The sequence below is a fragment of the Onychostruthus taczanowskii genome, unplaced genomic scaffold (genome assembly GCF_017590055.1).
Source record: "Onychostruthus taczanowskii isolate IOZ18803 unplaced genomic scaffold, ASM1759005v1 scaffold49, whole genome shotgun sequence".
Lineage (NCBI taxonomy): Eukaryota > Metazoa > Chordata > Aves > Passeriformes > Passeridae > Onychostruthus > Onychostruthus taczanowskii.
The window spans coordinates 1,269,183-1,282,639 of record NW_024502458.1 but is presented as its reverse complement, the minus strand read 5'-3'; the positions used below and the strand labels follow the sequence as shown (position 1 = coordinate 1,282,639).

Genomic DNA, 13,457 nt, shown 5'->3' with positions numbered 1-13,457 from the left:
GCAAAACTTAAATGCCAAAGCAGGATGAGGTAAAATGAAACTAGTGGTATGCTGGCTATAACGTGATTTTGAGTCAAATAAGAATGTAAGTTAAGGAAGGATCTTTTAATTAAAGCCCTGCTCTGGTTATCAGAATATTTAAGTTCTGTTCCTCCTATCCTGGTAGGTCACTTAGAAAAGGCAGCAAAAATCCCTCCTTGCCTTATGAGTTATTTATATATGGGAAACCAATAATATTGGCCTTCTTGCCAAACCTCAGATTTAGAACTAGATTACAAATTTTTGGGAAATACTGTCTGGGTGATCTCTACTGGGCATGTGGGCACTAATGTGCATCCAAAGGACAATGTGTAAAATTACTTTTGTTTTGACTCCAAATAGATTCAGAATATTATTTCACACCAGCATCTTCTAACTCTGCACAACTTTGAGCAAGATGGTTCAGAAGAACTAGACACAGTCATTTTGAAAGCCTTAGTAAAAGGTAAGGTAGAATAAGCAAACATTGTAATGTTTATCTTACTTGACTTCTATGCCATAAATATATTTCCTCTTTTTCCAGAGCAAATTCAGTTGACTGTTGGATCAGATTTCATTTCTGATGCACTGTTCTTTTGTTTGTTTATTGACAAATGAACTGTGGCAGTTACTGTAGCTCCCGTAAGCTTCCTTTAAACTAGTGTTTGCTTTTTAAGCTCATGCTATTGTATGGTACTATTTTAGCCACTCCTTTATTTCATTGACTTGCTTCTTTTAATAACAGAGGCTATAAAAGAACTAAAATATGCTGGAGCAGTATATTATTCTGATTAAACCATTAAAAAAACCCTCAATGAAAACAAAACCAAAACCTACAAGTAGACCAAAACTACCTTTGTTTCAGAGACAATCCATTTCTCCTATAAGAAATCTCCACTGTATCTTCTGAAAGAAGACATTACTTGTGCTCCCATCTATTTCAGTTTCTGTTAAGTTTGTGTTAGCTTAAACTTAGCATGGGAGGGAAAAAAAAAAAAAAAAAAAAAAAAAAAAAAAAAAAAGACATTCTGTTCCTGATGTGCTAATTGACAAAAGGCAAAACCAACAGCCAGTCCTGTCCTCTGCAGGCCAGAGTCCCTCTTAATATCCAAAAGTAATTTAAATTTAATGTTTTTAATAGAGTTCATGTAGAAAAAAAATAACACATCTGAATATTAATGTTTCTTAATTTGGGAAACCATTGCTGTGAAGGGTTTCTGATCAAGCAACCCACAGATCTGTGATAGCTGAAGGAGAACTTGCATTGCTAATCAAAGTACCAATACTATATTAAGTTAAACATAACTATAAAGTGCTGACTTCATTTGCATTTCCTATTTTTTTCTAGCCTGTAAAAGTCAGAGTCAGGAGGCTCAGGAATATCTGGATGAACTGAAACTGGCAGTGGCCTGGAATAGGGTCGACATTGCTAAAAGTGAAATATTTAATGGTGACGTGGAGTGGAAGGTACCAGGTTTTTTTGCCTTAGAGGACACTCAGTGTATGTTCCAACGTGTACAGGACACTGGAGCATGCCAAAAGATGGCTTCAGTTTTTACCACTACCTGCACACTCTACTGAGAGACTGGGCAGGGGCATTATCCTTCCTGAGGCTGTTTTTCTTTCTGCCCCCCTGTATGATAATGGCTAAAAACAGAGGAATAACTCAGTGGTCATCATCCCTTTCTGGAGCTGTTTGAGAGCAACAATGCATCTGTATAGACATTATAGCAAAGAAAGCAGAGTTTACAAAGCACAAGAAGCAGGCAGATATTACTGTTAGAAGGTGGCACAAAGAATGTCACTGTTTGTAACTGCTGTACAAATACCCAGTGTGGCAGGTGCCTCACACCAAGTCCTACAGCACACAATTTATATTGATGTTTTAACATTAACACTGGCACAGACATTTTGTCAGAGAAAAATGAAGCAAGTCCCACCTCTTTCTTATTGTACTCACTGTTGACTGGTGGAAGACAAAACGTGCCTGTTAAATCTAACCTCTCTCATCATCCATCCATGATTACCCCCCAAAATTTCCTTTTTTCGTTTGTTTTATTTTTTTTCTCTTTCATCAATCTAGTCCTGTGACCTGGAGGAAGTGATGATGGATGCTCTAGTCAACAACAAACCAGAATTTGTGAAGCTATTTATTGACAATGGGGCTAACATATATGAATTCCTGACCTACAGTCGTCTGCAGAGACTCTACTGCTCCATTTCTCAGAAATGTCTCCTCTATGAACTTCTCCTGAAGAAGCATGAAGAAAGCAAACTGACCTTGGCAGGGCTCACTGGTCAGCAGCTGAGTGAGCAGAAGGAGATCTGCCCCCTCTTCACTCTCAGCGAGGTCTCTAGAGTCCTCAAGGATTTCCTTCATGATGCATGCAAAGGTTTCTATCAAGACCTCAGACATGGAGGCAAGAAGAAATCTGTGAGTCACAGCTTTGCATCATTGCTCCCCTCCAATATAGAATTTGTACCATTTTAACTAGGTCTAGTCTTTGGGGTGGGGCAGGGAACAGATTTAATTAAAGATGTGTGGGGTTTACAAATAAGATTTGCATTTATGAAGGAGTAATTAAACATAAAAATAGTGGTCTGCTTTTCTCTTTTCTTTTTTTTTTTTACAGAATTTCAAGAAGTAGTAGTGAAAAGGCAATTTTTTTTTAGGAGAAAGAAAAGCAGGCAATGGAGATTTTCAATCCCAGGCCTGAAAATGGTCATCTTTGTACAATAAACTATTCTCAGATTTATACTCTGTACAAGTAGACTGAACTCAGATAGTGATATTCAGTAATATCCAGTATTTGATATTTGCCTTTAGAGCATTTTAGTCTTTTTATGGAGTGCCAGAACACAGAGCAAGAAGTAGGAACAATTGTGTGACGTGGCCCTGGCAAGTGCGCTGGCCAACATATCACAAGGAAAATATGTGATGGGGGTACCAGTGTGCAATGATGTCTATAATCCACAGTGGTGCAAGAGATGCATCATCATTTTTGCATTTTGACAATGTATTTAACATTAAAATGCCTAAGTACCAAAGTGCTTGCAAAAGCATTGAAAATAAGTTTGGGTGCAAGGTGTTAAAACAAAGATGTATAAAGAAATTTCATTAGAGTTTTGTTTCAGACAAATGAAACAATTAAGCCTTTTGGTATTTGCCAAGTTCTAATTACACCTAAAAACTGTTAAAATTAGACACCAATTTAAAAAAAAAAATTTTTTTTGAGATGTTAAATCACTTTTGCTTTGATAAAGCCTAGCTAAATTAATTAGTAGTATGAAAAGTTAAGTTTTAATCTACTTTGCATTTTTCATTCACAAGGATGAGCAACTTGAGACAATACCTCTGAAGTCACTAAGCATACTCCAGACTTACAAACTTGCCAGAAATAAAAATTTGCCCCCAAAGCCTCACTTGACCTTTCTGGCATTTGGCAGTAAGTGAGCTAAAGCCCAGTGCTGCAGATAAGGCCCAGTTCAGAGATCAGCTCCTGCTGCCTACTAGCTTTTTCCCTTTTAAATCTTCTTCCCATGGCTGAATCCCATTATCACTGGCAACAGAAAGAGCGTCACAGTGCTGGGAAACCGGCATCACTGCTGCCAAATTGTATATCTTTTTTCAGGTTAGGAACTAGTGGTTACAAAAACAGATGAGACTTTTAGGATATCTTTGTCTCCTGCAAGGCTTTCTATGCAATGTAGTTGATTCAATAGCTCGCTACAAAGTGAAAAAACACCCCCCCCCCCACAAAAAAAAGTGCCATTAAAATAAATTTGAAAAGAATCCTATCATTTAAATTATTTAAAAAAATATATTCTCACAAAGCCCTATTTAATTAAAAATAAATTAAATTAAAATAAACCCTAGCTGCTTCTAACCAACACAATAGATAATAAGGTAGTTTTTAAATATACTTAAAACTCAGAACTTGACCTAAGCGGCTACACTTCCTCTAGACAATTTTTTTATCGAGTGCTGAAGGAATGAGTGTTCTACTTAAACTGCTCTCTGCATGGGGAAAGGTTTCTCAAAGGAAGGACTAAAAAGGGGTATTGACGTACTCTATTCTTGTCCTGTACAGGGCCTTGGCAAGATTTATTTCTGATGAAATAAAATGCCTTTTGTTCCCTTTTCTCAGAAGCCTTGTCCTCTGTGGCAGCAGAGCGGAGCCCGATATAATTGAAGGCAAGCTCAGATTAGTTAATCACATGTTTCTCTTGTCTGATATTACACACCAGTGATGAAACCCCAGCCTCAATAAAGCCAATGAAAACTTTAGCATTGGCTTCAGTGGAGTCACCATTTCATCCAGAAAGTTCTCACACATATTGGGTTATACTGGGGATACAAGGATTCTTTAACTCAGTACAGAATGAGATGATTACCTTTTGGTCCTACTGAAAAGTCAAAGAAATGTGAAGTATTCAGCGAGGCTGAGAGAATCTTAGATCATGTCATTGCTCCTGGAGCGAGACTGCCAGCCAGGTTTTTAATTCTTCAAACCATATTTCAGGACAAAACGAACACAAAGCGATTACCTGGGCCCTTGGACATGAACCAGAAAAGCGAAAATCCTTGGAGGGATTTGTTTGTGTGGGCAGTACTTCAAAACCGGCACAAGATGGCAAACTATTTCTGGGCTATGGTAAGCTCCGAGCTGTAGCTGCTTCAGGTGAAGCAATGGCATATTTCAAGTTTACGAGATGTTTTTTTGCTCAGCCTTGCAGCTCTGATGACAGATGGGTTCGTTTGCAGTACACGAGAGGCGGCATTTATAGCGCCTTTCATCTCTGCGTGGCTCCTGCCGCGGGGCCAGGGAGAGCAGGAGCCGGTGTGAATCAGCCCGGGCTGAAGCCCCGCTCCCCCAGCTCCCGAGGAGTCACAGCTCCCAGGAGCAGGGTTTGTGCCTCCGACAGGGGCCGATTGTTTGGCTCCGAGCGTGACGGGAGGGAAGTGAGAGCGCTGAAGCATCTTCAGCTTACGTGCCCGGCGCGCAGCATCGCGCCCTCCAAGGCTGAGCTTCGAGCTGGCATAATCGGCTCCTGTTTCACAACCCAGCCCTGCTTCCCACATCTGGGAGCCCCCCTGCCCCCACAGACAGAGAGAGAGCTCTCAGCTCCATCCCTGCCCCTGCAGAGCAGCGCATCTGGCGGGGGCAGCCCCAGCGGGGCTGTGTGCGTGCGGGCACATCGGCACCGTGCGGGCCCGCAGCACACCGCACATCCCCGCAGCACACCGCACATCCGCACCGTGCGGGCCCGCAGCACACCGCACATCGGCACCGTGCGGGCCCGCAGCACACCGCACATCCCCGCAGCACACCGCACATCGGCACCGTGCGGGTCCGCAGCACACCGCACATCGGCACCGTGCGGGTCCGCAGCACACCGCACGGTGCGGGCCCGCGGCACACCGCACATCGGCACCGCACATCCCCGCAGCACACCGCACATCCCTGCCCCGGCCGCTACACCGCACATCCGCACCGTGCGGGCCCGCAGCACACCGCACATCCCCGCAGCACACCGCACATCCCCGCCCCGGCCAGCTCTGCTCCCTGCCGTGCCCGCATCTCCGCCCCAGCACAGCCACGCTGGAGCTGTCTCGGCACAGGGAGAACGCGTTGCTCTGTTTCCAGAGCGTGTTGTTCTCCTTTCTGTCCTTGATTGCTATCCCAAATCAGGTGCCTCTAAGAGCTTGGACCCAGAAGTCGCCAGCCTTATAAGGCACAAGAACTACCAATAAAGAATCATGGAATAGTTTGGGTTGGAAGTGACCTCAAAAATCATCCAGCTCCAACCCCCAGCAACGGGCAGGGACACCTCCCGCTACACAGGTTTGCAGGGACACCTCCCGCTAGACAATGCTCAAAACCTCATCCAGCCTGGCCTCGAACACTGCCAGGGATGGGGCATCCACAATATGTGGCTTTCATTCTCAAATGTCATCAAAACTGGCATTTTGATCATCATTTTCGACTTTCAAATCTATACGGGAGGGAAGATTTTGCTTGAAAGGCATGAACTTTCTTCCCCGTTCAGAAATGCCCTCCAGTGGAGGGTGGCAGCAGCGACCCCTTCAATTCCACAGGGTCAGGAGGGTGTAGCTTCAGCTCTGGCAGCCTGCAAGATCCTGAAAGAGATGTCCCGCCTGGAGACGGAGACCAAAGCAGCCTGTATAATGAAAGAGGCCAAGTATGAGCAGCTCGCTGTTGGTAAGTAATGGCACTTTTTGAATGGCATTGAAAATTTATGAAGGAACTGCCATTGGAAGGCAAGCAAGTGAAAAAAATAGAGTTTCAGTCGTAAAAGGTCATGAATAATTTAACAACCTTGCAGCACAGGCAGTCCCAAACATTCAGAGGAAAGATTTAAAACCCACTCATTTTGGAAAAAAAAAATCTCTGTTCCAAGACAGGCCCCCTGGGACACACAGATACTCTCCTGCTGCTTGTTGGTATTTTAATTGTCTGATCTTAGTACAAGGTGTGTTACAGTGATGTGAAAGATTGAATAGCCAAAACACTTCCAGGCTCACAGCAGCCTGCTCTTCCTGCAATATCAAGCTTGCTCTGTAAGGGCCACTAGAGCAACAAGTTTTAAGTTTTGTCATTGCTGCTAAAAATAATTTGAGATTACCTCACCCAGAAGAGGGCCAAGTGCACTGCAATCTGCAGTGAGGCTCAGGCTGGTTTTGCAGCAGACGAGATGCCCCTCCCTACAGCAGTCAGATCCAGGCATCCGCAGTGCTGGAATGCTGAGCCCTCGCCCCTTTGCTTGCTGTAGGAACAGATGTCTGCACACAAGCTTCTCTGCTGATCTGACTTCAGCCCAATCCACACCTTCATGCTGTGGGGAGAGGGCTTTAAAATGTGCCTCACCTGGAAACAAACACAGAGGCTCCCCTTCCTTTGGGGTAGTTCATCGAGCAGCGCAAGGCTCATGCAGGCGTTGCTGCATTATTTACACAGAGATCACATTTTTCCCTTCTTCTCACAGGGCCATTATTATTTACAAAAATTAAAAATTAGGTTCTCATATAATCACAGGGCTCAAGTAATTTAGTAATGGAATTATGGGGCCTAATCAAATACACAGAACTTCTCCTTCTTAGCTTTGATACGTATTAGATCAGATCCTCAGTTTTAATTTCTGATTATGCAAAGCAAACTTTCTTTAAGAATGATAAATACCACATCAACTAGAAAAAATTTCTTTGTGTAATTTTAAGTGCACTTGACCTTTTTGCCCATCCTCACAGCGTAACAAGGTGTAGGCTGCCTTGGGAAAGGTACTGAGATAATCAAGTGAATCAGTAGAATGGAACAGACACAAGAAGTTGGATCTTGTCTAATGAGACGATGTTGATTTTTTTTTTTTTTTTTACTCATTAAATTTATCCTGGTTTCTAAGCTCCAGGACCAGTTTCTCTGGAAACAATTATGCCACAACACTCCACCAAGTCTAATATTATTTTATGTCAAGTAGCTCTGTCTCAAAATGAAGGATTTGTTGTCTACAAGAAAAAACTGGGCTGCTTGTCTTCTTTAGTCTGTTCAGGAAAGTGAGGACAGCATGACAGCTCATCCTTCAAAGTGTAAGAAGATCACCCAAGAGATACATTTTTTTGTCTGTGTTTTCTTCATATGGCAGAACTGTTTAGTGAATGCTACCACAACAGTGAGGAGAGAGCATTTGCTCTGTTGGTGAGGAAAAATCAGTACTGGAGCAAAACCACGTGCCTTCAGCTGGCCACAGAAGCAGATGCAAAGACTTTCTTTGCACATGACGGTGTCCAGGTAAGTTTTAAATGTCCCCAGGGCCTTGAGTTGCACACAGGAGAGGGCAGCACAGGAACTGAACAACCCCAATGGATCTATTCCCCTGAGAACCGTTCTTCAGAGAAGGGACACTCCTCTCCCTCTAGCAACAGATGAAGAGGACATTACACCATGTCCTTGCCAAAGCAGCACAATTCCCCCTTTCCCCACTCTCTCATCCAGCTGGCACACACACCAGTGTGCTGAGAAGGTTTAGCCCTTAATCCATCGTGTGCTTTTTTGCTTTTTATTCCTTTCTTGCTCACAGAGAAGCATCAGAAAAGCACTATAAATCTGCCTGGGGCATAATGAAGCTGCTCCAAGATGTGAGGTAACTCCTTGTTCAGATTCAAGAGAGAGCTCACTGATAAAAGCTAAATTAAATTACTATTCAGCTTTGCTCTCACAACCTGACTTCTCTCCACATACACAAAGCTAAATTAAGAGTGATGCTGCTTTTATCTCCCAGTGCCTGACTTGGGCTTCCTTAGTATTACAGATGTTGCTTAATTCCGTTTGGCTTGCTGTTCTTTCCACTGGTCTCCAGATAACTCCTTGCATACTCAGCACCTGCAGAAGGACACACAGAGAACCTGTTTGCTCTGAAGCCGTGAGGTTATCAGAGCATTCACTGTCTCAGGTGTGCTTCATCTGCAAGTATCTTTTTGTGACATTAAAGACATCTCTTCTCTTTTTGACTTTCAGGCCTTCCTGACAAAAATATGGTGGGGAGACATGTCTACAAGCACACAGATCCTCAAGTTAATCTGTGCATTCTGGTGTCCTTTCCTAATCTACACCAATTTAATATCATTCAGGTATAAACACAACTAACTGGGTGCAAGAGATAAATAAGTGATGAAAAATAGGCCATAAAAAAATATTCAGAGTCAAAATTTCTCCCTGAAGTTATTATAAACAGTAACATCACCTAATATCACCTAACCAAATCAGTTTTCTATAGGGCTGAGGGATTTGTGTGTCCTGTTGCCAAACTTAAAAGATCAATGCCATGGTTTCACAGAGATCATTCCATTTTCCACTGTCCAGAGGAAAGCCTGCTGGAATTCTGTCAGCTCCAGATTCTACACGGCAATGTGTAGAATATCTGCAGCTGTAGCACAATTTGTTTCTAGATCTGGAGATGCCTGGCTCAAACCTCAGTATCTTATCCAAGGAAAACAGCAATCACAAAGCAGTGTTATCTGCCACAAGCCTTGATATCCATAAGTCTAGCTTAAAAACATGGGACTGACATTAAATTACCAGTCAATCAAAATCAAGTAAGAATTTCAAATTCAGTGCCTTACAATCTTAGGTTTTCTTGAAAAAGAATCCATGTACTACAAACACTAATAAAACAAAACAAGAAGCCCCACACCATAAAAATCAACCAACCAAATAAAATTTAAAAAACAGAAGAGAAAAAAAGAGCAGCCAGAAGCTGCTCAGGTGGTCATAAAAATTGTCAATCTGAAACTTCAGGAAAACCTCAAACATTCAGAGAATCACATACAAATAATGAGAATTAGCAATATGAAATAACATGTTATGAAATACATGTTTCTTGACTCTTAAACTACATAAAAAGCAAGAGGAAAACTTGTTTGGCAATGCTGACTCAAGATTTGCCTTCCGCCAGCATCACTAAAGATGACCTTCTGGCTGCCAGATTCACAAATTCATTTAATGTGACATTTTGGCAAAGTTTTCATGGAAAGGTTTGAATTATTACACATAATCAAAACAATCCTTTCCAAACTTCCATTTTTTTGCCTCCTTTCCCTGGAAATGCAAGAACTGTCACATGTCCCCTACTGCTTCTGGCATTTCCCTTCTTAATTGCTTAATTGGAATGGAGCATTGAGCAGTTCTCTTCTAAGACTGACTGAGGGGTTTACTTCTGCTCAAATCCTAACTATTTTGAGGAAACTGAGCATCCTGCTCCATTTTTATGAAGCACACCAATTATCACTTCTCTGAGTCTTATGGGTGAATTCAGCCTCCTCCTTAAAAATAAACAGAATTTGTAAAGATAAAGTTTATGCCCTAATTTAATAGCTCCCCAGCAGAGCAGATCCAAGATAAGGACATGGTACCAGTTCTGTATCAATGCCAATTCAGTAGTGAAAAATGGCTAAGCATCATCTTTTAACTAATGAGGTTTTTTTTCCTTACAGTGAAGAAAAACAATCAAAGAATGAGCCAGAGCCATTCAGAGAGCTGGACAGTTTGGACTCAGAGAGGACTCTGTTTTTCTCCAAGGAAGAAGATAGGTAAGTTTAAAACCATAAGCTAGTGTAGCTTTTATGAGAACAGTCAAAGAACAGGACACTTCTTGTGTATTAGTGACCATCGTCCTTAGATCATCAGCTAATGATCTAAAGATCAGCTGAAGGGCCAAGAAAGTCATTACTCCTCAGGAAGTGCCCTTTGATTATTGCTGTGCCCTTTGATTACTGCTGTTGTTGCTCTCTAAAAGGAATATAGGAAAATAAACAGAGATATAGCACTGCTTTAAGGAGACACCAGTTTAGTTTTTCTGAGCAGATAATTTCTACAAGAAATTAAGAACAAGGAATTTACTTGGGAATCAATAGCATTTCCTGACATTCCCATCAGCTCAGGATGATTAATACAAAATGGATTTTAGGAAGTTATCAGATTACTGAGCTGAGCAGAAAGAAGGATCTCAGCAGAACCTTGCATCACTGCATACTTTCTTACAAAGGTGTGCTTGCACCCATCAGTACCAGGGAATTTTACATTGAGTCAGCTTCTCACACTCTTAATTTATATTTTGACAGATGGGCTCTAAGGAACCTTAGGCATTAGAGAGAGCATCACACAAATGAGTAACTGAGTACAAAGGTTTTTTCAGTTTCTTGTGGTCAGTCACACATCTTTGATTCAGAGCAGAATCCCCCCCATACTTCTACCACATACTTATCACCAAAACCTGGGAGACCACAAGGACTTAAGTCAGGATAAGTAGACTTTTGATTGGCACAAAGTCCTCTTAATGGCTAAAGAGTGGCTAAATTGACACATTTTCCATGATTTAAAGAGAACTCCAGAAATATGTGAACAGCGGTAGAGAGGAAGCGTCAGCTGCAGTATGAAGTCCTGGACCAAGTCAGAGTTATTAGGTTCTATTTTTACCTCTGGTATTTAACTGCTGGTATATTGGAGAAAATCATTAGTTCTTCTCTCTCCCTCCCTAACCTATAAAATAGGTGTAAAAGCATCTGCCTCTTGGGAGCTATTTGTAAGCAATATCATAAAGCACTTCCATATCCTGAGTGCAGCATGGTTTGGTCATTACATTGCATGTTCCAATTGCTATTATCCTAGCAATTTATTTTAACAAAGAGGCTCTCTCCGTCCCAGATCTATTTCAGCATCTTACAGTAAAGCTGCAATTATCTGTTTATGATATTAGCCTGTTACCATGGGAATGTATCTCATGATGTCATAAATGAGAGGTAGTACAGAATCAGGCATATAGAAAAGATTGGCCACAAAGAGAACTTTTCTCTTGTAACAAATGTATTTAATAATTAGCAAGATTGTCAGAGGAAATTAAAAACCAGTGAAGAGTCATTGTTTATTTTCTGTGAGGTGAAATTGAAAACATACCCTAGTGTGCACATCCTTTGTCGGAGATCAAACTTCTCAGAGTAAGAATCACAAAATTAAAGGTCCAATAACATCCCTAGCTTACACAGGAGACCATTTTATGTGGAAACAAATCCTCACACAAAGATCAAATTGCTATCAAACTTGCATTTTCTGCACAGGATATTTTCCATTGCCAATAGATACCACCTCATGTTCCAAAACACAGCAAAACAGCTGTAAATGTATAGGTCAAATTTCCCTTCAGTTACCAAAATACTTGCCCTATTCCACACCACCCAAAGACTGCCTTAATACATATTTTATGAGGTCAGCTCTTTTTGCTAAAAGGCTTCTATATTGCTATTTTGCAACTTACTCTAATTTAATCACAAAGGGCAGTTATGCAAAGCAGCAAGGTATTCTTCAGTAGGGTCTATCAGATTCCAGCAAGGATAGTCAAGAAACACAGGCTTAACACGATCCAGCACTTAGAGACTGGGTCAGAAGTTCAAAGTCACAGCAACAACAAGAACTTCCACAGACAAACACCACAAGAAATTTTAAAGCCAAAATAATTAAGAGCTGACTCACAAAAATTATTTGGCCATTTTCTTTTCTATTATTTAGGTGTATAAAGGCCAATCACCCTTCCCCCTCTGCTTGTGCATTTGCAGTCCATGCAGAGCACAATGAAGTTAACATATAAAATCAATACAACTAAACTGAAATAACAAAAATGCTCACATAATTCTGATGTGACTTGGTTTTTCAAAACCTTCTTTTTGATTTGAAATATTTCTGCTATAGTAATATGATTGCTCTGACTTCTACAGCCTTCCCCCTTGGCCAGCCCCAGCATCTGCCTGTTACTATCTTACAAGAAGCTTTATATAGAATAATATTGAGCCTGTTCCCATGAACTAATTTTAGGAGATTGTCACCAAGCATGTATTCTTTTTGGTTTGCAGAGGAAATGACACATTGGAAAAACAGAACCCTTCTGCAAACACAGCATGGGCAACATTCACGTTTACCCGGTGGAGAAAATTCTGGAGTGCCCCTGTAACTGTGTTTATGGGGAATGTTATAATGTACTTTGCTTTTCTCTTTCTATTCACTTATGTCCTTTTACTGGACTTTAAACCACCTCCACCTCAGGGTCCATCTGTTAAAGAAATTGTGCTCTACTTCTGGGTGTTTACCCTTGTCTTGGAAGAGATCCGACAGGTGAGTAACCTGCATCACCATAGTGCCAACACAGCAAAACCTGCAGCAATATTTCCAATAGATTTACAATCTGTATAACTGTACAGGCTTGGACATCTCAAGTGTCAGGTGCACAGAACAACACTGAACTAAGCTTATCCTAAACATCTCACCCCTCTCTCCCAGAGCAAGCTCTTCTTCCCCCATATAAACCTACATCTCTACCTCTGTTTTTCCATCCTACTGCAGCCTGAGCCAAGTCAAGTGGGCTGCCAGCATTCAGATATTCTCTGCTTTGTAAATCCTTCTCTGATTTCATTCCACAGAACTATGTCCTCGCACCACAAACAATATAAGTTGGAAGTTACATTCTACACCTGGAAACACAGCAGACAGCTCTACATCCTTTTAAGAGATTCTTCCCCGCTGGGGACTGTTTAAAAAAAATCACAAGTAAATTAATTCAGATTATTTGTGGCTTTTCCTAAAATAATTTTCAACTCAAAATATTAGCAGATTTCTTTTGGGCTTGCTTTTCTTAAAAAAATACCCAACCAAACAAAACCACCAACCCCCAAAAGGCCTTCTCTATTAGTCTCCTATTACTGGTTTTGGAAATTCCTCAGTTTAAAAACTGAAACAATAACTGTGGTGCAAGTGTGTTGCAACTGTGGGTGCACAAAGCTCTTCTCTTTAGACACAAAAAAAAAGGCAGTTACAATCATTTACTCTGGATGAACCAGTAAGTGTTCATTATACAAGCAAAAGAGACAGGAAAGTTCA

The 13,457-nt window shown here is 41.3% G+C and overlaps 1 protein-coding gene across 1 annotated transcript in view; it reads left to right on the top strand.

The window, feature by feature from the left end:
* Positions 1-13,457, top strand: part of TRPM5 (transient receptor potential cation channel subfamily M member 5) — a 38,038-nt gene that overhangs the window by 11,208 nt on the left and 13,373 nt on the right. The window contains exons 7-15 of the mRNA XM_041415127.1: positions 382-484; positions 1,367-1,485; positions 2,102-2,452; positions 4,542-4,673; positions 6,119-6,242; positions 7,681-7,826; positions 8,553-8,665; positions 10,028-10,123; positions 12,437-12,695. Of these exons, the coding sequence (XP_041271061.1) occupies positions 382-484; positions 1,367-1,485; positions 2,102-2,452; positions 4,542-4,673; positions 6,119-6,242; positions 7,681-7,826; positions 8,553-8,665; positions 10,028-10,123; positions 12,437-12,695 (1,443 nt within the window). The remainder of the gene's footprint in view (positions 1-381; positions 485-1,366; positions 1,486-2,101; positions 2,453-4,541; positions 4,674-6,118; positions 6,243-7,680; positions 7,827-8,552; positions 8,666-10,027; positions 10,124-12,436; positions 12,696-13,457) is intronic.